General features: G+C 45.8%; 1 protein-coding gene across 3 annotated transcripts in view; it reads left to right on the forward strand.

The window, feature by feature from the left end:
* Positions 1-26,987, forward strand: part of LOC139349289 (glutamate receptor ionotropic, delta-1-like) — a 397,115-nt gene that overhangs the window by 331,796 nt on the left and 38,332 nt on the right. For all 3 annotated transcript variants that reach the window (XM_070989916.1, XM_070989918.1, XM_070989919.1), the window contains 4 exons: positions 169-222; positions 8,893-9,066; positions 13,393-13,554; positions 17,349-17,468. In XM_070989916.1, the coding sequence (XP_070846017.1) occupies positions 169-222; positions 8,893-9,066; positions 13,393-13,554; positions 17,349-17,468 (510 nt within the window). The remainder of the gene's footprint in view (positions 1-168; positions 223-8,892; positions 9,067-13,392; positions 13,555-17,348; positions 17,469-26,987) is intronic.

Here is a 26,987-nt window from a genome sequence, read left to right on the forward strand (position 1 = left end):
CAAGTGAGAACAAAGGCCGACAGAGCCGGCGCGCCGTGATCGAGGCCGTGCCCGGGATGACGTCAACGTGAAGCACGATAAAACGCCACGTCGCGTCCTGCACGTCACTGTTGAATGAAATCAGCAGCAGGCTTGTCATTAACCCTGTGTGTTTCTGTGTGTCTGCAGGCGGTGGAAACAAATCTGGCCTCCAAAGACAGTCACTGGGTGTTCGTGAACGAGGTAAGAGGTGACACACAAACACGTCCTCTGTCTGTGCAGCCCTGCATCGACACCAGCCGCCATGTTTCAGATGATTTTAAACCCGATGTTAAACACCATCAAAGCAGGAACTGTCACAGTGTTGTTCCTTAAGGTTCATCTGTCAGTGTTTACATCAGTTTATCCAATGTCGCCTCCCTTTTTTAATCATTTATCCATCATGTTTCATAACTTCTTCTACTGTTTATCCTTCACTTTCACAGCTGTTTGTCCAAGACATTAACCTATTTAAATAATTTATTCATTGTTTTTAGTCACCTAGTGTAACGTCCCCGTTATGAGCTAACCTTGCTAACTGATGACACGCATGTAAACTTATTTGGTATCGTCATCCTCCTGAATCAGAGATTTTGGCCTCAGAGGGAATCAAAACAAACCTGATTGTAGTTCCTGACTTTGACGCAGCATCATGGCTGCTGTGTGTTGTTGTGTGGTGTACATCACAGTTAGAGACAGGTGAGTAAGGTAACGTTGTCGCTACCTGTAAGCATCAGTCCTGACTGTGATTTGTTTTGTTTGGCTTGTCTTGTTTCCGTCTCTCAGTGACCCGTTTGTGTTTCACGTTGTTTCAAACTCAACATAAATGAAACTCTGAGGAAATCTTTCACAGGCACCAAAACACCAACGCGCTGAACTTGGTTGTCTTACCACGCCAGGTCAGACTCTGGTTTAATAGACATTATAATCGGCTGATTTTGAAGCAGAGCAGAGGACAAAGGCCGCACAGTGTCTCTGAATGAAAAACAGAAAAAGTCGGATGAGTTCAAGAGCACCTTTGTGTGTTTGTTCAGATGAAAAAAACTCCTGTCTGGGCTAAAAATCACAAGCTCGCTGCCTCTCTCCAGCGGCTGTCCCCCTTTATTTTTCCCCTCAGTCGGAGATCCACCAGCGTGGGCGACTTTCCATGCTGGAAGTAAAATTGAAATGAGTGGGGGTGAAAAGAGAAAATGACAGCCCCCTCCACCGCAGCTGGGACTGTGTTAAATCCCACAACGCTGACGCCTCTGAAGCACACGCCGCTCTGACTTCCACGAGCGCGAGGCTGTTTTTCTTTTAAATTATCTTTCCTCTTTAATTCCTCGCTCTGCTCCCAGTATCAATATCCGGGCATCTTCCCAGCAATTAACTGAGCTGACAACAGTGTTAACAGCATAATTCAGAGGGAGACGAGGGGATCTGTCATCTGCTGAAGGCTGAATACAAAAACCTCAGAGCTCGTTTTCAGCGCCTTTTCTCATTTTACCTCCCAGCTCGGTGCAAACCTCCTAATCCACTTACGCTCCTCTGCTTTGTTTCAAAGTCATCATTTAACTAATTATACTCTGCATTTTTAATTAACCCACGGAGTGAAAGAGCGCTGAGCGTCCTCAGTCTGCCGGCGCTTTCTGCTCCGTTAAACAGAGTTTATGATCAAATGTGTTTCTTCTGATAAATGCGTGTTTGCGCCGGCTGCATTTCAAATGTAGTGCAACATCTTGTTCGTGCTGTGAAGGCGTCTCTTTCATCAGGAAAGTGTTTCAGTCATTCAGAAATATTCAGTATATCACCCTTTCTTTCCTCCTCCTCCTCCTCCTCCTCTTTCCTTTCCACCCACTCTGTGATCATGTTGTCAACACGCGCTGTGGGGAAATTTTCAGGTTTTTTCTCCCCAACAAAAACTAAATTGAAAGTAACCTTTGAAAACCACAAACACCTTCTGGCTTTTAGCTGGTGCCACAGAGCTCAGATGTCCTCACTCTGTGGTCTGTCTCAGGGACGTGTTTCCTGTCTGAACCAGACTCGAATGTCTCCGCTGACGCCAGCATAAACCAGAGTCTTCAGCCAGTGGCTCCACGCGAACATTTCCAGCAAACACAGATGTTTGCTTGGTGTGCCACGTCCGTTCATGTCGCATTCGACACGTGCAGTTTGAGGAAGTTCGGTCAGTTTATCAGGCTTTCACACGGACAGTTACCCCGACAGTGCGCTCACAGTTCGTGTGTCCAAAGCCAGTGTTAGCAGTAATCACTGGAGCGGCTGTGTATTTTATTTGTTCTTGTTGTGCTGCTTGAGGTGGATCAGCTGAAGATCAAAAACAAAGCTGGAACAGCTGGAGGGAAGCAATCGAAGAGACTGCTGAAAAACTGGACTACTCTTACTGTAAGGGGGCGAGTTTGACTGATTGTGGAGCATGATTACAGGAAATATATGTAAGATTTCAAAAAGCAAAAACTAAAAGCCTACTTCAAATAAAGCTTCATTTTTATGGGCTAAATTCTTTAACAATCTCACAGAAGTTCCAGAATCAAAAGAGTCGGGACAAACCGTGAGAGCTTGCAGGCAGCGCACTGACGACTGACGACAATATGGATGTCGCTCTCAGTCAGCGAAATCTTGGACCACATGAAGGTTCATCTCTTTAATCATTTTTTGGTTCCACTTTCTCAAACGTGAGAATTTGATGTTTCCTTCTGTAATAAAAGATTTGAAGCTGAAAATCTTCTGGTTTTGGACAAAAGAAGACGTTAACTTCCTCTGTTAGGTTTAAATTGACGCTTTATTTTGAGGGCTCGTAGACAAAACGCTTAATTAGTGATTAGTTGCAGCTCTAATGCCGATCAAACAGAAGAGAGTGAGCAGTCAGAGGACATGAGCACTGTGTGTGTGTGTGTGTGTGTGTGTGTGTGTGTGTCAGAGCCTTTACAGCTTTTCCATTAACCTCACGGCACCTGTAACCACAGTAACTGTGGAGAACACTGAAAACGGCTCTGAGTGCTTCAGAGACATGAAAATTAAAAATCCACTGATGAAAACTAGTAAATGTTTCAGTAAACATGTTTCTGTCCTTTAACGTCAGATATCTGCGGACACAGTCTGAGCTGATGCTCATATTTAAATAAATGTTGGTTAAATCTGACGCAGTCCTTTAGCCTTTAGACCAATCATGTGTTCACAAAGTGGTGAACCAGAGAAGCATCATGTGAAATCCTGTGTGTTGCGGCAGGTGAGTCAGACGCCTGCACACCTTCTCCCGTCCTTTTTCCCATCAAACCTCTTTTACTACCTTTCCCTCGCCGCCTGTCCTCCCTGACTCAGCGTCCCTGAGGTAGAGGCTGCAGATAAGCTGATATGCACTTCCTTTTCTTTTCTTTATGTCTTTTAAAGACTAAAGTCTTCTTGAAGCAGCACCATCAATGCTTTGGGTTTACGTTACTGAGTTGTTTCTGAGATCACGATAAAAAAAAAGACTCGCTGTTTTGGTCGAAACTGAAGCATTTCTTCTCACAGTGTTTGCTCTGTGGTGCAGCATCGTCAGGCAGGTTGTCGACAGTATCGGAGACTGTTCTCTTCACCCTCCGTCTGCTGGTGACACAAAGCGCCTCGACCAGACGACGCCGCTGACGCCAATTAAAACGAGCTGCAGAGAGAGAGAGACTTCCAGACAGAGCAGAAACAGAGAGAAGAGAGAGAACAAACAGAGGCACAGAGGGCGGCGCTGTCACAGTAATGAGTGAGACAGGTGAGGGGAGGCGAGGACAGTGATTAACCAGAGGGGGAGCAGTGATGGGGAGACACTCGGCGGGCAGCAGTGAGGCCTGCTGTTAGACCGAGTCTGTGAAGCAGCAGCTGACCGTCAGTTTTAAATCCACACAGACCGTCTGTGACCGAGCTGCTCGCACTCACTCAGAGACTAAATCTGTCTAAAACGCCGTCAACGTAAAACATGCAGGATTTTCCTAAAGTATAGATTCATACTAAGTGATCACCACTAGAGGTGTGTGCTGCGTTTCTCTACCTGGACTTCCTTACCTTCTCTGGATTTTTCTGTGTTCAGGTAGCTGCCAGCCAATAACAGCAATAATATGGATACTAATGAGATTCTTAAGCAGGTGAAGAGTAAATCTCCAACAAAGCTAACAGGCTGTGATTAGACACAGAGGCGCTGGATGATGAGCAGCTTTAATGTCCACATGTTGACATGCTAATGTTAGCTAATTAGCAATAAACGCAAAGTACAGCTGAGGCTCATTAGTTTCTCTGGTATTTAGTTATAAATCAAAGGACAAAGCCAACTTCTACCTGGTGATGGCGCTAGATAAAAAGCTGTTCACCAAAGTTGTTTTTTTCATTTCCTCAATACAAAATATGCAGAGCAACAGGAAACATCAAAACATTAGTGCAGCAAGTACACAAGCAAACACCTCAGAGCAATAAAACACAGCCAGGCAGGACTGATTCTAACCATGAGGATCAAACATGCAGAGCAGCAGTAAGACATGAATAAAGCGTGCACCAAATTCAATGAGTCAGTTAAAGAGTTGCTGATCCAATCTGCTTATTTCCTAAAAAGGTAATGATGGCGGGCTGCACGGTGGCGCAGCAGGTAGTGCGCGTGCCTCACAGCAAGAAGGTTGCCGGTTCGATCCCCGGGTCAGGCGGGGCCTTTCTGTGTGAAGTTTGCATGTTCTTCCCGTGCATGCGTGGGTTCTCTCCGGGTACTCCGGCTTCCTCCCACAGACCAAAAACATGCTCATTAGGTTAATTGATGACTCTAAAAAATTGTCCGTAGGTGTGAGTGTGAGTGTGAATGTTTGTCTGTCTTTGCATGTGGCCCTGCAATCGGCTGGCGACCGGCTCAGGGTGTACCCCGCCTCTCGCCCATTGTAGCTGGGATAGGCTCCAGCCCCCCGCAACCCCGAAAGGGATAGGCGGTATAGATAATGGATGGATGGTAATGATGGCACGAGATGATGGCTCGTTCTCTGGGCACTGTGCCGGATATCATGACAGTTCTTCCAATAGCTGTCGAGATATTTCACCAAAAGCTAAAGATGTTGCTTTTCCTGAAAAGGCCATTGATGTTTGGAGGCGTTGCAGTGAAGATGGTGTCAGAGTCTGTGGAGGCCATCAGTCAAAAGACGTCGAGGGAATAGTTCGTAATCATCAACCTGAGACTGTTTGAATGAGGATTTACTGTGCTGTAATCGATGTTAAATGTTTCTGTGGTGCATTCAAAGACCTGTCCACCAGGAAATGAACCCTTCAGAAAGAAAAGAACAGCAAACAAAGGGCCCTTTGCAAACTTGCCTCACACACTGTTCTATTCAGGACGTCTTTGTGAGCCGAGCCATCAGTTCGTCTCATGGCTGCATTCTGAAAATGGGTTAATGTTAAACAAAACCTAATTACCTAAAGCATCCCTTGGAAAACAGGTGGAGTGGATGAGATGAAAATGGAGTCTAACTGTTAATGGTACCAGTACCTCTCTTTGAAATGCAAATCAGACGCTTTGAGAACAAAAGCGACTCCAGGTTAGATTACAGCGACTCCAGGTGTGGCTGTTAGCCCATCCATCTGTAACGACAGCTGAATCCATCAGGGCCTTGTTTCTCTGTCCGGGTTTTCTTCCTCCATCCTCCTCTAATCTTTCCCCATCACCGCACAGAATCAAACCAAAGGCTAATGACTTGTTAGACTGCAGGTAATAAGAGCAGGGGAGCTCCTCCAGCGGGGGATTAGCAGGTAAACGTCTGTTTGAAAAATAATCACGCTGATAATAAATGAACTCCAAACTCTGAGTTCATCTTATTCATTATGCGAAAGAGCATCAGTAATGCTGCATCTGATTGGTCCATAAATTAGATTTCATAGCCAGTGCTTTCACCATGCATGGTCTGCGTGTGAATCTACCCAAGCTAATGTAAGCATATATGCTAACAGTCTGAGTCAGACTACAAGTTTGAAGGTGAAGGAAATCTGGAGGTGTGGAGTTATAAGAGGTTTCTGTATGTATGTGCAATGCCTCCTTCACTGAGGTGTTACCTGCTCTTACTCCGGTTGCTAACACCTGTGAGTATTTGAACCTGTACGGCTAAATGTTAACATGCTAACTTTAGCATGAAGCTCAAAGCACAGCTGGGTTTCACAAAGTGGAGCTCAGACTGATGAAGCTGAGGCAGAGCTGAGTCTCCGGTGTCCTAAAATGTCCACAGACAAGAGGATAAACCCTCTGGTTTTAGGAAGCAACACAAGCATTCATGTGGCGCCACCCTCAGGCCAATGGCACAGTTATTTCTCCATCTTTAATGTGGTGGAACAGCTTTGTTTTCCGGTTTGTAATGACGAGCCACAGGCATCATATGGAGGTTTAGTGTCTGACAGCAGTCGTATGGTAATGTCTCACAGCATGTTTATGATAAACATCTCAACATGCCGTGTTTTGTAGTGTCTGAAGCATTAAGCAGCAGCCTCATTGCTCCTGAATAAGCTGCAGTAAATTGGACTCTGTTCTTCCTCAGCATCTTCAGTCGGGATCCCATCTTTCCTGAAAACACCATCACCTGTTTGTGGAGGTTATGTTCCACTCACGGCTGCGTTTCTCGGATAATAACTGCCCTCCAAACCTCTTATCTGATTCCTTTGGTGACTCTCATGATCCTCAGCTCACCTCCCAATCTCTCTAAAATATGCCTGTGCCTGAATGCAGATCATTACCATCACGCTGTAATACCTCATCCATTTCAGATCCTCTTCTGCCTCCATTCGGTGGCTGTGGAGTGCCAGAAAATAGTTTGAACACTGATTGTAGTATTAAAGTGTCTCTCATTGACACTATTTACACCTGCTGTTAAAATGTGATTTATATCGGCACGTTACCCAGAAAAGGATGTTAATGGAGGTGTAAACGTGATCGGATCTGAGCACATCTGGAGGTGGTCTGGCTCGCATTGTGTTCCGATCTCAGGTAAACCCAAGCTGCTAGCATCTGCACTCAACGTAACACTGACAGGCTACAGGTGTTAACGTCTTTAGACGTATTAGCTAACACGTTTAGAGAGAGAAGGCTGAAAGAGACAGGCCTCTAATTACTGACTGTACGTCTACTCTGTGCCATGAAAGCCCCAAAAGATGCGTTATTCAACAGAACTGTGTGAAAAATGAAGCAATACGACGGGAAATTAATGATACACAGTGAGAAATAACTGTGTGCGACAGGCTGCACTCAGCTGATCTGCTGTTAATGAGGCAGATGATTCATGTCGTCACCGAGTGGCCGACACGCTACGAAGGATTCATAGAAAGAGTTTTAACAAAGTTTATGAAGGCTCCCCACTACTCCCCAGCTACCCACAAACCACCTTGATTTTTCTAAGGGAGTCTGAGGCTGATTTCTCACATTACTCACACTCAGGTTTTACTCTGGAGGACAGAGTTCGATCTCACTGTGGGTCATGAGAAGGCATGAAACACATAAGGTGTGAGAGCGAAAGTAAGATCGCATCCTCTGTTATCCGGATGACATATCAAGCAGAGACCCTGGCAAACAGGAATACTGACTGGATATCCAGTCTGTGGGCAGTCCATGACTTGGTAACAGCTGTTAGATACGCTGTATGGCCTGTCCACATACGTACTTAGTGCCTCCATAAACTTGACTGGCCCTTTGGGTTGGCCTTGAACACCGACTGTGAACCAGGTCCTAAATGGTTCTACGCTTCAAACCATCTCATCTGTACCACGTGTCCAACCATGCCTTCAAAGACAGAGAGTTCCCGCCTGTTGTCAATGTCCACACTTGAAGAAAGCCTCTAACAGTGTTGCGTCTCTTAGGTTTCCTTTGTTTTTGGTCTCACAATGAATCCTAAAACAATCTCACCACAAGTTCCATTTAGCAGCTCTCTGGAGCTGTCAGTAGCAGTGCATGATTGTCCTCTGCAGATGGAGTTTACCCACTTTTCCTCCATGAGTGGGTAAAAGTTGAGAAATCAGAGTTGATGAGCAGATGAGCGAATGTCACAGAACCCAGTGAACCCATTTCCAAAGGTCAGAAAGACATTCTTCAGGCCAGGGTTGCACAAAGATCTAAGACGTGAGTGGACTGATACTCACATATTCTTCTTGTATTCTTGAGTCTGCCGAACACGAGTGTAAGTACATTTCAGCAGACGGGTTCTTAATGCCTTGGCTGCAATTACAGGACCTGGAATCAAACTTGTTTTGACTTTAACCTGACAGAATGACATGTTTGCAAAACTCCAATAAATGAGCTGCAAATCCCTGTAACTTCTGTTTACAAGTCCAGGTTCATTTTTAATTGGATAACAAGAATGCAACAAAGTCGACTTTTCAATTCTGCCACAGAAAAACAAACCTGGCCACTGGTTGGGACTCTCCTTAAGTCGTGGTCTGTCATTATGTTGGTGTTATAAAGCATAAGAAACCTGGTGTTAGATTGTTTTTATGCTATTACAATTAGATTGAGACTATCTATAATTACACCTCACAGAAAATAATTGGGTTTCTCAGCATCAAAGCAATTAAACAGGCGTCAATAAAGGAAGCTTTTAATGGCCTCTATGAATCCCCCCGTCGCTTTGGCTTTGACACTCTCTGTTTTTGTGTGTGAAAAACCTGCTCTTAATTAATTTGGTAAAGAAAATAAACATTATTCTGTGGGTTAGTTACTAAGAGTGAAATACACACTCACTGACACACACTGCTCCAATCAGCTTCAGCCTGTCTCTAAACTGGTATCAGACCTCTGGCAAACAATGTTCACTGAAGCTCTTCTGATTAATATGCAGACAAACTGCAGACTGAGCCAGGTCAATAATGTCTCCTTCACTCTGTCCCGCCTCCTCGGCGCTGCAGGAAATCAGCGACACAGAGATCCTGGAGCTTACCCACAGTGCACTGGGGCGGATGACGGTGATCCGGCAGATCTTCCCCCTGTGGAGGGACAGCAGCACCCGCTGTATGAGGCACAACCACCGGATCTCGTCTCTGCTGTGCGACCCGCAGGAAGGATACCTGCAGAACCTGGAGGTGAGACTCACAGCTGATTGTCCAGACCAGCAGTTCCCTGATTGATGTGTTTGTTGGCTTCTATGGGGGCGCCCGACCATCTTCACAGAGCTGATCTGAGGTTAACACAGCCTGCAGTGTCAGTGTTTGGACTTTTAAGATTTAGCCATCCGAAAAGGCTTGACAGGAAGCACACAAATGCTATAACTCGTGTTTGTCCTTTGTCTTCTTTTATTTTTACATCAAAATGACCACAAGTGACCACAGGTCATAAACCCGAAACGATCAAATGAAATATGAAAAGTTACATATAATAATATCAATGAAACTGTAAGTACTAAACAGCTGCTTTCATTTTCCAAATAAACAAAACACAGATTCCTTTAAATATGCAAGCAGTCAAACGTCCTTTTTATAAATAAAAGTAATGTTGAATCACATAAAACACAACAGACCCAAAAGTTTATACACTATTGTGTCTTGGCTAACATTAATAACTGAGAATGCTAGCAGGAACTAGCCCAGAATGCTAATGGCGTTAGCCGTGAATGCTAACAGAAGATAGTGGAAAATGCTAATGCGAGCTAGTGGCGCTAACCAATTGCTAACTGCGAATGCCAAATAGCACTCAATAGAGAATGACAGCTTGCGGTAAACATTAACACAACACATGTATTTATAAACCACACATCGCTAGCAGGCTAGTATCCAGTTAGCTGCTGCTACTTACCAACGGGCTGTGTGCTTCTGCCTGAGACGTATATACTACTGTCGTGATCAAAACAAAACCCAAAGTCACACAGACTTACAAATAGCTTTTCAAAATAAAACAAAGAGGTACAAAACCTTTAAATAAACTATTCAGACCCACAAATAATAATAAATACTTTAAATAACACAAGTCTTGACAGTCAGGGAAGGAAAATCCGTCACGTGCAGCCAATGCAGAAGGGTCAAAACCTGCAGTTCCTCAAATGGCCACTTGAGGCTGGTTCCAAAAGCGAGTCAATCCCCATAGACCCCCATATGAAAACTTAACAGCAGAATAAACACAGAGCACTGAGTTGTTAAGTCCTCCTCACTGGTCTTTGCTAGCCATTAGCTGTTAGCTTTCAAAATGAAATGGAGGCTGAAACGGCTGGGGACAGCTCGAGCTAGCAGAAGTTATGGTCTGAAAGTGATCATGGTTGGAGAAACAGTGTTCAGTCAGTGTTTGGGGGGAGACTTTTTGATAAATTATCACCTCCAGTGAAGAATTTGTGTTCTCAAATGACTAATTTGTGCATTCGTTCTACTTAATTTGTTCTGAATAATTTACATCCTTGAGTCGCTAAATTGCTCCCTGAAATCATTTGATGGCTCTCCTTCCCGCTCTTCCCGACACAAAGTCCTTCACCGAGGAATGACAGAGATAACACAAAGTTATGTTGAACCGCCAAAAACCAAAATCCACGTATCTCGATCCTCGATTGAAGTGTCTCATACTGAGAGTGGGGGGAGGAGGGGGGGCATGAATGCTTTAGGGGATGAATGAAACAGTCTGAGGCACAATTTAGTCATTCAATGACACAAAATATAAGTCTGAGGGGACAAATGATTAAACTGAGGGGAAAAAGCAACGAGCAGCCTAAAGTGCTTTCATACTTCAGCTTTGTTCTGCTGCCCGTCCTGATCTGTCGCTCCAAACACGCTCGTTTTCTCTGACATCAGCAAATCCACAGAGGCACCCGATGCTTTGGTCAAGGCCGATGGCGGGAACACTCTGAATACTCTCCGCTGTCCATCTTTCTCCTCCACCTCCTCCACCTCTGGGTGGAGCGGACTCCCCAGTCTTACCTGATGGTCTTCAGACCCCGAACCTTCACTGCTGCGCTCCATAAATCCACCCGCCCACACAGGTGCTGTTCACACAGCAAACCTCAGCGCTCAGACATCAGCTGAATGTTTAACGACGACACGCAGAGTCTGCAAAGTTTTCGACTTGGCTTTGACTCTTCTTCTGCTGTTCTTCATCAGTGCAGTCACCGCCCTGCTCTGATCCTATGTGTCGACGTTGCATGAGATTTCTACTCAAACTGGACTCAATTCACACATTTTATCTTAACAGGCAGAGGTAATAAACACTCCTAAATGTACAAAAACACACAGCACAAGAGCATTTGTTCCCTCTCACACACACACACACACACACACACACACACACACACACACACACACACACACACACACACACACTTAACTGTCACTTCCAGTTCTAAAACATCACAGTGTGTGCGTGTTTGACATTTCAGGACAGCAAACAGAACCGTTACTGTAACTCACACTGACAAATACTGCGTCTTGTCGTGACAATTGTGGAGATTAGCGGAGTTACCCACAAGATGTCCAACAGCACAGCTGGGAAAACCCACAGGGACAACCCCAGGGTCACACACACACACACACACACACACACACACACACACACACACACACACACACTCACACACTTTCTGTCTTCCTCCTCCGTCCTCCACGTCCTCCTCATACCTAAACGACACAATAGGTTGATTGTTAACGGCTCCTAAGATGACATGAGGGTTTTGAACCTGTCCGTCCTCACTGGAAATCCTCCGTAAAGGACATTTGACTCAAGAATTCATGCAGGAGACGGTTAAATGTCCTCAGATGTTACTCACTACACGCCTGCTGAAGCCTGTTTACATCAATTGTGGTCTTCCACTTCAGAGGCTGATTGATCACATCCTAAGGAGCGAGTGGGACTGTTCGCTTCGTTTTCTTGGTCTTGTTTCTGTCAGAAAAGAAAAACAGATCTGTGACATCAAAGTCGAACATGATGATTCATGCCTGTCCCCTCAGCAGGACAGATTTCCCTATTCAAACAGCTGTCAGTCAGTTCATGACTGATGCTGCTGTTTCATGAACATCTGGATCAGATGCTGCTTCTGCTTCGCTTTTCTTCTCTTTTCTCGTGTGACTTCTCTTGTCATGTAATTTGGTTTTCTTCAGATTTAGACTTTCCATAACAAAAGAGGATGAGAGGGGAAAAAGTCCTGTGTGTGTGTGTGTGTGTGTGTGTGTGTGTGTGTGTGTGTGTGTGTGTGTGTGTGTGTGTGTGTGTGTGTGTGTGTGTGTGTGTCATGGCTTCAGGCACCGTGCTGTATGGACTTCATGCCACTCAGCTGTACTCATCTGGACAGAGTGATGCTCATTTGTCATCCTGCATTTGGTCTCTGCTCCCTGCTTTGGTGTGTGTGTGTGTGTGTGTGTGTGTGTGTGTGTGTGTGTGTGTGTGTGTGTGTGTATTTGAGAGTGAGAGTGATTTGTCACAGTGTGTGAGGGTGAGAGACGACACGATCACATGTGGACAGAGTGGCTACTAGCTGACTGTCTCCACACCATCCTCCTGTGTGTGCGTGTGTGTGTCTGTGTGCGTGCGTGTCTGTGTGCGTGCGTGTGTGTGTGTGTGTGTGTGTGTGTGTGTGTGTGCGTGCGTGTCTGCGTGTGTGCGTGTGTGTGGTGGCAGATGATGCAGCATCCAGCTGTGTCTCACATGTGGCCGTTGTGTGTTTTCGCTGCCTGCTGTGTGTGTTACATGCAGCATTAACTCGGCCAGCGCAGACTGAATCTGAACACCTGATTCTTGGTTTTGCTGTTGAAATAAATTGTGTGTGGAGGAGAGGAAGCTTCAGGAAAACCTTGAAAGACAGAAACAGTTATTAAATAATCAGGACACGAGTTGCTTTTAATGCAGATGAACTGCATAAACAGTATGACGATTAGAAGTAATAATAATAATAATAATAATAATAATGATAAGAGTGACTTAACACAGGGGGATGATCAGGTGGGAACTCAGCCAGGACGCCGCTGAACCCCCTACTCTTTGTGATCAGCGCTGTGGGATCTTTAATGACCACCGCACAGCGTCCCATCACTGCACCGAGGCACTGGGACTCATCAGGACCAGAGGGAAGACTGCCCCCTACTGGCCAAAGCCAAAACTCTGTGCATGCAAACCAATTTGATCCTGCAGCTTTTGGAAGAAACCAACATCACAGGGGAAAGGGGGGGTAGGAGCATGATCTATTACATAAATAAATACATTTAACTCTGATCTAAACTGCATATTCTGAACAATATTAGTTATGAGGTATACAATTAAATGAATGAGTCATTCAGCAGAAACAGAGCACGTGCTGGTCTGACTGTCGTACAGAAAGTGTCTGCAGTTAGTTACAGTGTGGGACTGATGAGCCGGTGCAGCTAATCAGACTTTAAACTTACATGTGTTTTTTAAAAACTGGCCTCTCTTTTCTGTGCCTCCACGTCTCCTCCTCTCTCCAGGTGTCTAACCTCTACCTGTACGACAGCGTGCTGATGCTGGCCAACGCCTTCTACAGGAAGCTGGAGGACAGGAAGTGGCACAGCATGGCAAGCCTCAACTGCATCAGGAAGTCCACCAAGCCGTGGAACGGAGGCTGGTCCATGCTGGAGACGATCCAGAAGGTGCAGAGTCTTTCTGTCAATAAATCAAAATGTTTCAGAGGTTTGCTCTGCAGCCAGTCCATTAGCTCGTTAGCTGAAGCAACAGCACACAGAGATGTGCTCAGACATTTTGAGGGGTGAACCTGAAAAACAGGCGTTTGGCCTGCTAATGCATGCTAACGTTTGGTTGGTCTGGTTCACGCGTGACAACACTGTAAACAATATCTAACCTCGTACGACCATCAAGCAAACTGTCAGATCTCTGTGTCTCTGCTTTGGGTTTTTTCATTGATAGCAGTTTCAGCAGAGGGATCACAGAGTTTGGATATGTTGATTTAATTTGGTCGAGCTTTAGCATTCACGGCTCTTCCTCCAGAGCAGCAGCTCAGCCAAAGAAGAAGACGAGGCGAGTGAGCTGTCGCTCGGGCGGCTTCGGGCCGGCCTTGTGCGCGTCCTTGCCAGCGCGCCTGATTGACATGCGCTGTTTATCCTGAGGTTATGATTCATTCATGTTTAGACAAATATTTGATTTGTGATCAGTGTGTAATTAGATTAGATCTTTGTTTGAAACGCAGCTCAAATATGGAATAGTTGATCAAAGAGTTCACCTACAATCTCAAGCTGATTTTAGTTTATTGATGTTGAAGTGATTAGCAGCTGGAGTGTTTGTTGTCTCACCCAGAAGCCCAGAGAGGAGCGTCATGGAACCTGTCTGATCTAATATACCTTTAAATGGTGGAGGACGTGCTGTTCTCTATTAAAGGTTTACTTGAAAACCCTTTGAAGATGGAGGAGAGCATTAGCATGATTAGATTTATACCAACATTAAATAAAAGAACAAACAACTTCTTTGTTACTGGAAGATAAATCAAACATGAAACGCAGCCGATGAAACACGAAAGGAGAAAAGTCGTTGAGCGTGAAACCTGATGTGCATCCAAATCACAACCAGTGGTCCAACTGGTGAAAGATGCTTTTCAGCCGTGCTGATGAGTCCCTCAGAGCAAGAGCAGCTCGGCTCTACTGCAAACATCGCTTCATTTCTCTGACGTCTCTCATGCTAACGACCGCTCGGCTCATTACTGATCTTTCTTTCACGTGTGAACACTCGTCCCTCGCAGCGCTGTTGTTCCGTGTCCGTCGCAGAGAAACAGCGAGACCTTCACGGACATGAACATGTGGTGACTTTTTTAAACCAGTCTGATCCCAGTAGACACTGTCACCATCTCCACGGTGGCAGCTACGACTGAAACAGCATCATAATCAATAAGAATGAAGCCAAAACAACAAGAGCCAAGTTACAAAAACAGACCTTTTCCTTCGAGGTACCGACACAAACGTTCCTGTTTAACTTCGAACTCTGTGTGTCAGAAAGTCATTTACAAGGTCTGAATTTGACAGATGCTGTTTTCCTGCAGAACAGTACATCAGCACATCTCGAAGAGGTGGCGGTATTTCGTTTTTTCACTTATTTCTTTCCTTCAACTTGAACATTTCCGCCAGCCGCCATCTCCGGCTGCCTTGCTGATGAGATGGAAAATGGTTTTGTGAGAGAAGTCGAAGACTGAGTGAAAAATGGATGGAACAGAGTTCATTTTTTCTGTTCAGTGCATCACACCATGTGACCCTCCTCCCCCCTCCTCCTACAGGTATGCCAATGTATGCGTGTGCACTGAGTCGACCACCAAAATTAAAGCAGCCTACCGGAGACGCCCCGTGCTGCAACTCAACACTCAATGCAAAGCTCTGATGATCTTTGCCCACCTGTGTGCTGTTACCACCACCTGCTAATGCAACATGTGACTCATGTGGACCTTTGCCTCCACAACCCTAAACAGTCGATGCTAATGGAGACAGTACACAGGGCTAATCAGTCTTACATATGTGAAGCTTTAATTCTCCATGAAGGAGCTAACTATAGCAACCTCTGTGTGTAGAATATAGTGTTTGAATGGAGTATCAGATCTCTGAAACTATATTTAACTTGTACGTGAGCTCTACATTGTTGTATTTCATTGCATTCAAGCCCTGAATTTAGATTTAAGGCAAGTGAATATTTTCCAAAACTCGCTAAGTTCAGATAACGGTTTTAATGCACGGGTTAGCTAAAAGCTCAGAGTTCAGATTAGTTGAAGTATTTCGGTTTATATTAGCTTTGAGTTCAGATTAGCAGCTGAAATAGTTTTATTAAAACAGTTTGGTTAGCCATGTTTAAACCAGTGTGGTTTAAGCTAGCTATGCTAACACTACAATGCAACTGTTTGTTTCATGTTATTTTATTGCTCAAGTTATCAGGGGGAACAGTTTATTACGCTAACGCTCCCTTTTAGGAGCTAAAGCAGTTTCATATGTGGTCGCTAAAGGTTCAGTTTAACTGCTAAGACAGTTTGTTTCATGCTAGCTAGCGGTTTGGTTTAACAACAGCTAAAGCAGTTTGCTCGGTTCAGCTAATATAAAAACTAAACAAAAACTGCATGTTTAAATGCATTAAACACTCTATTTTAGAGGTCTGCTCTTCAGAAATTACACATTTTATGGACTGTTTTATTGCTAAACTTCAGCATTTTAGGTGTGATTACTTCACTGGACAGTTTTCTTTTTGCCGTCAGGTCTCGAGCTTCATGTTTCATTGCTGCTCTCACGACCTTGTTTCCCTCAAAGAAAAGATTTTCCATCAGTTAGACTTCAGAAAACACCACTCCGCTGTACAGGCAGCCAAACAGGAGGTGAAGGACGGGAAGAATCGCTGACTTTATGGCAAGCAAACATTATGAAACATTCCTCTCCTCCAGGTGACAATGGCAGCGACCTTTGCGGCTGACAGACCAACATTCAGCCTGCTGGCCGGCGCTGAAGGCTGCATTCAGTCTCGCTTTACATCGTGAACTGATGGAAGTCACGCAGCAACATTTCATCTCTGGCCTTTGAGCTGCATTCAGCTCGTTCACTCAGGCTCTAATGATGTTTTATTTGACATCTCGTACATCTCTAAACACTGTTTGCCAGTTGATATTCCACGTCGAAGCCATGGAGACAGCTGATCAACATGGGAGGCAGAGAGCAGACAGCGCTGACCATGAATTAATAAAGCTGAGCATCCATTAAACACTCTGATTCATTAGCTCTGTATATTCACCCGCTCCGGCTCGTTCTTGGACTGAATTCTGGGGGATTTTTCTGCGCTCTCATGTGCTTCGTGCCTCTGCTGGGACTGTCGACCCGTCGTCAACATCGCACAGTTTAGCAGCTTGCAAAGCATCATGGGATGCAACCTGATATTAAAGACAGGGCGAGCTTCAAAGGTCACCGCAGCAGAACGCTTTGATGAAGCGGTTTGTCTTTTTCTGCCAGTTTCTCCTCTTTCTTTGCCGTTTCCTCATCTCTCTTCATCCCTCCTCCCTCCCTTCCTCTTCCGCTGTTTTCCCCTTCATTACTCTTTTTGACCCATCTTAATATGTCCTCCATGTCTTTTTCCCATCATCCGTCCCTCTCTGCTTTACTGTCTCCCTCCTCTCTGTCACTTCATTATATTTTATCTGCCTGAACATTAAAGTTAACAATACTGGCAAGGCCTCTTTTACAATGGGTACATGATAAAACGTACTTTCATAAAGTCGCCGTTAAATTCGGCTCTTTCCTTCGGACCGGAGTGTGTGAACTGTAGCATAACAAGGAAATGAGTCAAACACGAGTAGGAGGTCACGGCAAAGGAGACTCTGACGTTTATTACTGCAGTAATTAAAGTCAGAAAAGTTTACCGTTTGGCAGAAACAGTCAGATGACTTTCACGTCCGTCTCTCTGCTTCTCGCTTCAGGGCAACATCACAGGTCTGACAGGCACGATGGACTTTAAGGACAGCGGCTCCAACTCTCACGTCCAGTTCGAGATCCTCGGCTCCAGCTTCAGCGAGACCTTCGGCAAGGACATCAAGAGGGTGAGTTCACAGCATTTCACTGTAACGAGTGAGCTGGAAGGAAAAGGTGTGGAGGCGACGCCCCCTTCGCGTGTCCGGCTGTGAAAAGCTGGACAGTTTGTCACCGTTGTGTTTTCCAGCCTTATTTCTCTCCTGACGGCCTTTTCCTGCACATTTGATTTGGACAGAATGCTGTTTGCACATGTTGAGCAACTTTAAACAGAAGCTGATGTTGAGCAGGTAAATGATGTGTCCTGATAGAAGACACCAGTAGATGCTAAGCTAGCTAGCTAAGGTGGCTAAATAAGTTACAGTTAGTCACTTTGATTCATTTATGTCACAGTTTGGTTTTTCCGACAGGGAACGAGCGTTTAACTGCATGCTGGTTGTGATTGTGTTGGGTTAACACAGCAGCAGCGTTGTTAGCGTATATTAGCTAACAGAGGTAGCGAGTAGATGTTAGTGAGCCAGCACGACCCGACCTCATGAACCTTTACTGTGAATATACAAATGTGTTTTTGAGAGTTGTTGCTGGTTCAGAGGTCTGTCACCAGACGAACATCTGAATTTATTTATCATCATATTTTTAGACGTTTAGGAAACTTCCTGAATTGAAAGCAGATCAGCCTGACACACACTTCAAACATCTTAAATGGAGCAAGCTCATTCTCATTCACACACACAGACGCACGCACACACACACACACACACACACACACAGACGCGCTCTTACAACCAGATTCATGTCAAACAGTCACATCTGCACACAAGTGCCCCAAATATGGAAAGATTTTGCTTTTTATTTGTTTTAACTGTCTGTCAAAAAAAGTGTTAAAGTAACACACACACACACACACACACACACACACACACACACACACACACACACACACACACATTAATGCACCAACAGCTCCATCCATCAGCAGCTGCAGCCAGCTGTCAATCAGCTGAGTGAGAGCATCAGTAACTTCAATCTTGAAGTATATTTTGGTGCTCATGCTAATATCTTGAATGCAGTATGAGTACTTCTACTTCACAGGCTCAGACTGATGAAGGCAGAGACGTGTTAGAGCAGCATGTGACGCGAGCAGTGCCTCATGGGAGCTGTAGTTGTGGAGCAGGCAGAATCACAGCGCTGTGTCTTCCTTTGTGAATGAAGACAGTCATCATTTATGCAACGCTGAGCTCCAACACTTCTCACTTCATTAATTTTTCCAATTACTGAAAAGTTGTTTAACTACGTCACGTTAACCTTGATTAACAGCGTCCCTGTTCAGGACTGCGGACGCTCGTCCCTTCCCATTAAACCAATCAATATTTAACAGGAGAATGAGGTTTTATGAAGGCGTCTTCTGGAGGTGAACCTGCTGTGTGTGGTGTCTTACAGTAGCTTACTGCTCTTCATGAAATGATATGTGCGTCGTCATCACTTCTGTGTGAGCGAGCGGCTGCACTGATTCAATCAATCACACTCATTTCAACATCTTACACTGTTTTACACGATGAATAACAGTCTTGTCAAGGCCGTCTCAGTTTGCTGCTTATCATGTAACTTAGTACAAAAACGGGTTCAAAGAGGCTAAAGAATGTAAGTAATTCCAAATCTTTGTGTCTTTCTGCTCTTGAAAAGGTGATTTTTTCTTCTTTTCTTGACATTAAACTGAACTAAAGAAACAAAGGAAAAGTTAAGGATGGCAAATGATAGGAGGAGAGATGAGGGAAAGATGAAAAGAGGATGAAAAAGCCTTGAAATTATCTTCAGGCTTAGAGAGAAGGAAAGGAAAAGGGAGCGAGGACAAGGAGGAAAGGAAGGAAGAGATAGTCGAGAGTCTCCTCGAATCCGTGTTTGTGTTGAAAAGAAGCCATTTTTGATTTTTACCATTTTATCAAAAAAAAATTGAAATCATCTGTTTTCTTCTGCGTTTGATTTTATCTGATTCATGTTTACAAGCATGCATAACAATAGATGATTGAACAGCTTGTAGGTAATGTGTGTCGGAGAGCAGACACACACACACACACACACACACACACACACACACACACACACAGCAGTAATGAAGTTTTAATCACCTGGCTTCTCATTGTGAGTTATGGGTCCCTCTGTGCTACATGATGGCCACACAACACAGGCCCATAGCGCGCACACACACACTCACACACACACACACCCCACCCTTCACAGGCATATATGTCCCTCACACACATAATGACGACCTCTCACATACACACAGCTGAACACGAAGACGTTTTATTATTAGCATACGATGCAGGTTAGAGGCTGACACACACACACACACACACACACACACACACAGCATGTCAGCGTCCACACAGTGAAAACACACGACAGCCAGTCAGCGTTTCCTGAAACAGGCCTGAGTTACAGCGCAGAGTCCTGCAGTGTCGTCCACATCACGTCCTGAACATGATCCAGACTGAGGGAGGACGCATAACCCGGTTATTGTGTGTGTGTGTGTGTGTGTGTGTGTGTGTGTGTGTGTGTGTGTGTGTGTGTGTGTGTGTGTGTGTGTGTGTGTGCGTGTCATCTGAAAGTTAATCAGATACGCAGAAGATACAGAGATCCACGAATCACAGGGTGGCTGGTTCAAACCCCGGATCCTGCTGCTGAAGTGTCCTCGAGCCAGACCTGCTGTCATGGTAGTTTTGTCAGTGTCTTGGATGGGAGCTCGCTGTCGTCTGTGTGTGTGTGTGTGTGTGTGTGTGTGTGTGTGTGTGTGTGTGTGTGTGTCATATGAATGCAAGTGAGGAGTTCAGATGCAAGAAAACGATTTTAGAGGCCCGAGCTGGAGTGAACTGACTCAAAGACCAGCCGGCCTGAAGTGAGAACGTTTCAGCCTGAGCGAGGACAGGAAGGGACAGAGAGTGGAGGGACGTTTCAGCCTGAGCGAGGACAGGAAGGGACAGAGAGTGGAGGGACGTTTCAGCCTGAGCGAGGACAGGAAGGGACAGAGAGTGGAGGGACGTTTCAGCCTGAGCGAGGACAGGAAGGGACAGAGAGTGGAGGGACGTTTCAGCCTGAGCGAGGACAGGAAGGGACAGAGAGTGGAGGGACGTTTCAGCCTGAGCGAGGACAGGAAGGGACAGAGAGTGGAGGGACATGACAGAGTTAACAGAAGCTGAGCTGAACACAAACACAGTCCAGTGTTTGTCCAGAGCTGCTAGCTTACCGCTAACGTACAGCTGCTAAATTGGCTGTTTGGAGTGAATAAACAAAAAAGGTCCCGTGGTCAAATCAGAGTAAACGATGTGAGGCTCTGCTCTCTGTCTGAACGCGCCGGCGAGGCTCTGAGTTAAAGGCCAAGATTCTCGTCTCACCACTCGAGGTGTTTCACAGCACGAGCTGTCGGCTGCAGGGGACAGATTCGAACCGTCTGATTCCTCTGATCTCCCCCCGAGCCGCAGGGACTGAGCTGATCTACAGGCTGGAGATCAGGTCCCATGTTCACAATAAAGTGCAGCCGTTGGTTTGAATTAATGAGGTGACAAAGAGCAGCTCAGAAAGAAGGATGAAGTTGAACTAAAATATCTAATTATTTGTCTCTGACTGATCAGTCCCCTCGGGGACGTCGGTGGACTGAAACATTTCCAGTTCACACAGATGTGTCTCCGTCTCACTTTGCACCGCCCGGAGCGACCTCACGTCCAACGAATGAAGACACATGAACACACCTTCAGACGGGTCTGATACCCGGTCAGCGCTGTGCTATGAGGGGACGCTGGACGGGACGCTAACTCGAGGGGACGGTGGGCGATGCCGGTTGATGTTGAAGCAGAGAGGAACAGACGTCTGCTTTGAAAACAAAATTAATTACAGGGAAAAAGAGACCATCTGTCCTGAAAGCTCAGTAACTGCGTCCACCTGTTTGTCTGCGCCGTCCGAGTCTGGAGCAGCCAGAACGCTCAAACAGCCAGCTTCCTGTTTGTCTCACGTCGCCTTACTCCTCCAGGCAGTCTGAATCTGTTTGGGGGACAGAAAAACGAGGCTGTGCGAGGAAAGTTTCACCGAGTTTCTGATGTTCAGGTGAGCGCTGTCTGCCTGGTGGGGAGATATCAGCTGCTCACTCTCACTGCGCACACACTCAATTCATTTCCCCCCTACAGTGTTTGTGTTATCTCCATCTCCATCTTCTTCTCCATCTTTCTGTGCGTCCACGCCTCTCCTCTCTCCTCCCAGGGCCATTTCTCAAAGCAAATTTTCCACACAGATGAAACACCACCCCCTCCCACCTCCAGATCAGCCCTGATAGAGATTGAAATGTCATTTCCCTCTTTCCCTGGAAACTTGTGCCGCGGCGCTGCTGCCCGTCAGACCTCCCCCGTGTGTTATCCCATCTATCCTTCCTCACTTTTCTCATCTCATTGACTTTTGATGTGTCTTCGCAGCAATTTGTTGTCGGTAAATCGCCCTCCCACGAAACACTGGAAGAGGGAAAAAAAAGAGAAAACCTGGGGTATTTTTTTTCCATCTTCTTCAATTGATGGCGGCAACTGAACGTGTCAGAAGACATTATGCTCTCACCCACGATCCTCAGAGGGAGAGTTGGCGAATCGCTGTTTTTAATCAGATGGAAGACGGCCGCCGGGAGGACTACAAGACAGATAACCCCTCCAACGTCTAATAGGGCCCCGATTTAGCTCCAGTGGTTTCCAAACTAGGGTCTGAGGACTCTCAGGGGTCCTGCAGGTGGTCCTTCACAGGTCACCAAACAAAATGAGGAAAGTTAAGAACTCTTTAATTATGACTAAGCAAACGAGCCGTCAGCTCAGCTCTACATCGGTGCTTCAGTGTCGCTGCTTCGATGCAGGAAATATCTGCTAAATATCTGTAATCGTACCTGCACAGGAGGTTGTGTGAACCTCAGGAGGAATCTGAAGTGAACGTGAAGTCGACTGAAGTGTGAGACATCCCAGACTTCAGCTGGCGACTGCTCAGCCTCTGTCCACTTTGACCTTTTTCAGAAACAACATGGCGGCAGGCGACAGGTAACTGTTTGTGTGGTGCAGGTATACTGATGTAATGCGGTCACAGGTGTGTGTTCACAGAGTCAGCCAATCACAGTCAAGGAAGTACTGTTACACCCAGAATGTAAACATGGTGTTTGTGGGATTCTTTTTAAAGAATAATGACTTAACGTCGTGGTCGTTAGCCTCTTGCTTTGTCACATTTCAGATTTCTGACTGCTAATGCAAGCGATCGATCCACAGAATGACGCGTGACTCACGCTCACGTCTCCTCTGACCAGGCTGCCATTTTCCCGTCTCCTGCCTGTCTGCCTCGTCTTTTTGTCCCCGTGGCCTCTTTTGTCCCTCTGTCAGTCTCCTCTCCCACAGAGGAGCTAAAGAGGTTTGCAATTATTTTGTTGAGGATCGAAATTACCCACCCATTTGTCCATAATGGGGAATGCATTGTTACCGGCCCTTCTGAAATGAATCCATTAGAAATGTTGGAGAATGAAAATGAGCCTCAGACGGTACTAATTTCAAATCCCTGAGGTAATTTGGAGTTGTTAACAACAATTTGTGCCTTTTGAAAGCTCAAAGCTTGCTAATTTCTGTGAATAATGCATGGAACAAGATAGATATTTTTCTCCTTTTTCCCCCAAAGTCACAAAGATGGAATCTCTTTTTCTGGTAGGCAGTGATGAATGACCACTGAGGTCTTGCACGTCCCATAAAGAGACATCAAATTAGGTTTGGTTATAATTGCAGGACTGAAATGAAAAAGCTGTAATGAAACAGAATTATGAAAAACAGATGCAGTGTTCGGATTTCACAAGGGACCGGATATCAAACCATAAATCATATATCCATTTGTGCATCTCACAGAGGCACCGCATACCCAGCCATATGCCCCCGTCATAAATGCTGGTTTAAACAAAGTTTATCCAACTCTGGAATCAAGATGAACACGAAGCACCGGACAGAACATTTGTAATAATAATGAAAATTTAAATGCAGAAGAAAATCCAGAAAGACTCAGAGCACCTGAAGATCAGTGAGGTGTTTTAAACTGAAGCGCTGAAAACTGTCTGAGAGCAGGAACCGAACGTTTGCTCAGATTCATCGTAACTGACTGAAGAAGAAGATTACTCGTCTCAAAGGAAGGAATCGGATCAAACAATCCTCCACGCTGAAAGCAGCCCAGGACCAAAGGTCACAGAGCGTCTAAGATGAGTGGTCAGGTTACCGACATGCAGGAACCACAGCGCCCTGCTGCCCTGATGTTACTGGAGCTGGTCTGGACCCCGCTGACACAGCCTGGCCCAGTTAGTGCTGAACGTCCAGGCAGAAGGCTCCATGAGGCCAACGAAGGAAGCCTGAAGCCACTTCACCTTTGACAGATGACCAACATACCGGCCCTGGAAGGCCTGCTGGCTGTATTTTTACTTGAACACAATGGTCAGAGTTTACACCTGCTTTGAGTCTCAGTCCCAAACAACCTGACTGCAGGAGGACTGCAGCGTCCACGCCGGTCTCACGCCATCGGATCCATCAGAAGGACGTTCTGCTTTGGACCAAAATGACTCATTTTTCAGGAGGGTTGGTGCATCTTACACTAACACTGACGTGTTTGTGAGAGTTAACGTCCCGAACTGAATTAAAATGATGGAAAAACAGGTTTTGTTAAGTTCTGTAATCCGGTGAAGGTTGAATATGAAGCGGGGCTCTGCGGGGTCCCTGCAGCGGCGCTAATTATCTGACACCCACGGATCGTCCTTTAGACGAACACAAAGGTAGAAATCAAAAGCTGGCAAACACGTGGACGCACGCACGCACGCACGCACGCACACACACACACACACACACACACACACACACACACTCTCATTGCCATTCACACTGGCGTGGTGTTTTCCTCTGAAAAGGCCCCGGAGAGCGAAGCTTTGTGTAGATTAGAAACATCAAAGCGGTTTCATAACAGCAAAATGCATCAGAGAGCGAAACTGTACGACAGCAGCGTGGCGACGCTGCAGTGTGTGTGTGATGTGCAGTGTGTGTGGGCGGGTGCACGTGTGACTGTGACCCGACTCTGTGTGTGTGTGTGTGTGTGTGTGTGTGTGTGTGTGTGTGTGTGTGTGTGTGTGTGTGTGTGTGTGTGTGTGTTTCTCAAGTGCTGTAAGTACAGTTTTAAGGTTTCTCGTCCTCATTTCTACCTTTTAAAAAACACCTCAACCAGTGTCCACGTGGACCAGGATCAGCCTCCATCAGCAGAGAGACGAGTTCGTCCCCGACTCTCTGACTGACAGTCCATCAGTGGGACGGATGTATAAATATACTGCGTTAACAGCCAAGTGATGAGGGCTCAGCACGGTGACACACACCCTCAGAACTAATTTAAATCACTAATCCAAGAAAAGAGTGAGGAGGAGGTGAAGGTGTGGAAATAAAAAAGAAGTCTGTTGGGGGGGGGGCGCTGGCATTTCGCTGTGTTGTCCACGGGAGAATGAGTTACGGAAAGACAGCCAGCAGAGCCTTTTGGATGACAGGAGGGAGGAAAGAGGCCTGACATTTGAGGAAAAGGGAAAGAAGCGCGGCGGACAGGAATAATGCATGAGCAGCGGCGCTCTGAGCGAGGTGGAGATTTATCCGCCATGTTTGACCTCCGCCAGGAGGAGGGCAGGACGCACAGACGAGGAGACGAGCAGCAGTTTACATGTTCTATCTGTTTGTTATATCTGTTTGTGTAACCAAACTGTGACCTTTCCCCAAGGTGTTTAATTAGCATGAATCTAATCTACATCTCTCAAAAACAAGAAAGATTTAAAATCTGGGAAAAATTACTAAATCAAGCATTACCACCAATCAAGCATCAGTAAGATGCTGTGATAGTTTATGAAGATAAATGAGGGCGAAAGGAGAAACACTGGGTGAAGCAGTTCAGTTACAGAAATGAGTGAAATGCTGCTGCACTTTGTGCGTCCGCCCTCCACCCGACCTCCTCCCTGCGACTCCTGTGTGGCGTCAAAATGTGGCACTTCATGGGCTGGAAAATTGCTGTCACTGAACATCATCCAGCAGCAAATAAGTTTTCTCTGAAATGTATTTGCATCACAGTTCAGGAGGCTCGATGATGGGACAGTTTTCCCCTCTGATTCTGTGATTCCTGCGTGTCTGAGCATGTGTTGATCTGATTTTACTTTCACAGAAACCAATTCAGAGTATTTTCCCTTCTAAGGAGAGTCTACTTGCAAGAGCTAAGCTAACCGCTAAACCTCTGCTGAGCTCCGTCAGCCAACAGAACACGACATTGTGTGACTGAAGACGAGCAGAAAGAGAAGAATGTGGCATTGTGATGAAGGTCCCAGCATCTCGATGCTCTCACCGGTGAAGACTGGATGAAGCGCAGAGCGTATTCATGGCCGGTCGTTGCATGGCAGGTCGCACATCTAGAGGCTGCAGAGACTTCAGGTGAATGAAAAGCAGCCGTCACTTCGCGCCTCGTCTGAATCAGCAGACGACGCCGCAGCCTTAGAGAGAAGTTCACATCCCTTTAGAGCCTGTGGGAGGAACAGAGACGGCCTGGTGACCAAACCAAGTCTGCCTTCATGGTTTTGTGCTGTCCTGGTCTTCAGTTCTTCTCTGGTTTTGGAGCCATAAGGGTTCAGGGTCTCACCTGAGCTCTCCTGGTTTCAGAGTCTCAGTTAGGGTCCTGGAGGTTTTGGTGTTTAAATGAAGTTGTGCAGCTTCTGTTCAGCCTGAGCGTGTTCGTTTTTGACAAATATGTAGACGATTGACTCGGTGGCCCCGAGCCGAGTACTGTCACAGGAAGGATGAATCACGCAATCCAGGACCAGGAAACCAGTTAAAAAAGGCTCGTGCTATTTATTACAGAGGCATACATTTGGAGAAGGATCAATGTGTAACTGTCAGAATCACCTCATGTATTCTGAGCATGTCACTGTAAATACGACGCTGTTCCTCACGTCTCGCCCGCTAAAATAAAGGTTATTAAAACGAATCCTGTACTGTCTTTGAACAAATCTGCTTATTAAAAGGAGGACGAACACTGATGACCAGATAAAAAGAAGCAGCACGTGTTGATTGTTGCTGATCCTGTAATGAGACACCAAACGTCTCTCAGCGTTTCATTTCTCCTATTTTTGCTGTCTCCTCTTCCTCATTACCAGCTCCTCGCACGGCGCACAGCAACATGGCCGCCGTAAGTCAGCAAAATGAGCTGCAGTTAGAAAGACCGGCAACACTCTTGGGACTGTGTGGCATTCTGCAAAAGCTATTTCTAGTATTAATAATCTAATAATTGTCAGGAGTAACAGCGGTCTGTTCACGGCGACGTGACGCTCGGCCTCTTCGGAGCAGAACAGATTGGCTTTGTTATTTCTGCAGAGGGAAGTTTGGTTGTTCAGATGCAGTAAAAAGCTTTGATCCAAACTGTGCGTCAGTGACAAACTCGTCAGTAAGACGCTTCCTGTCCGCCAACATCAGGAAATCACGTTAAGCAGTGTGCGTCTTCATGCCAGTTTTTTCAAATTTAATCCATTTTAGGGGCCACAA

Source organism: Chaetodon trifascialis, chromosome 21 (assembly GCF_039877785.1).
Source record: "Chaetodon trifascialis isolate fChaTrf1 chromosome 21, fChaTrf1.hap1, whole genome shotgun sequence".
Classification (NCBI taxonomy): Eukaryota; Metazoa; Chordata; class Actinopteri; order Chaetodontiformes; family Chaetodontidae; genus Chaetodon; species Chaetodon trifascialis.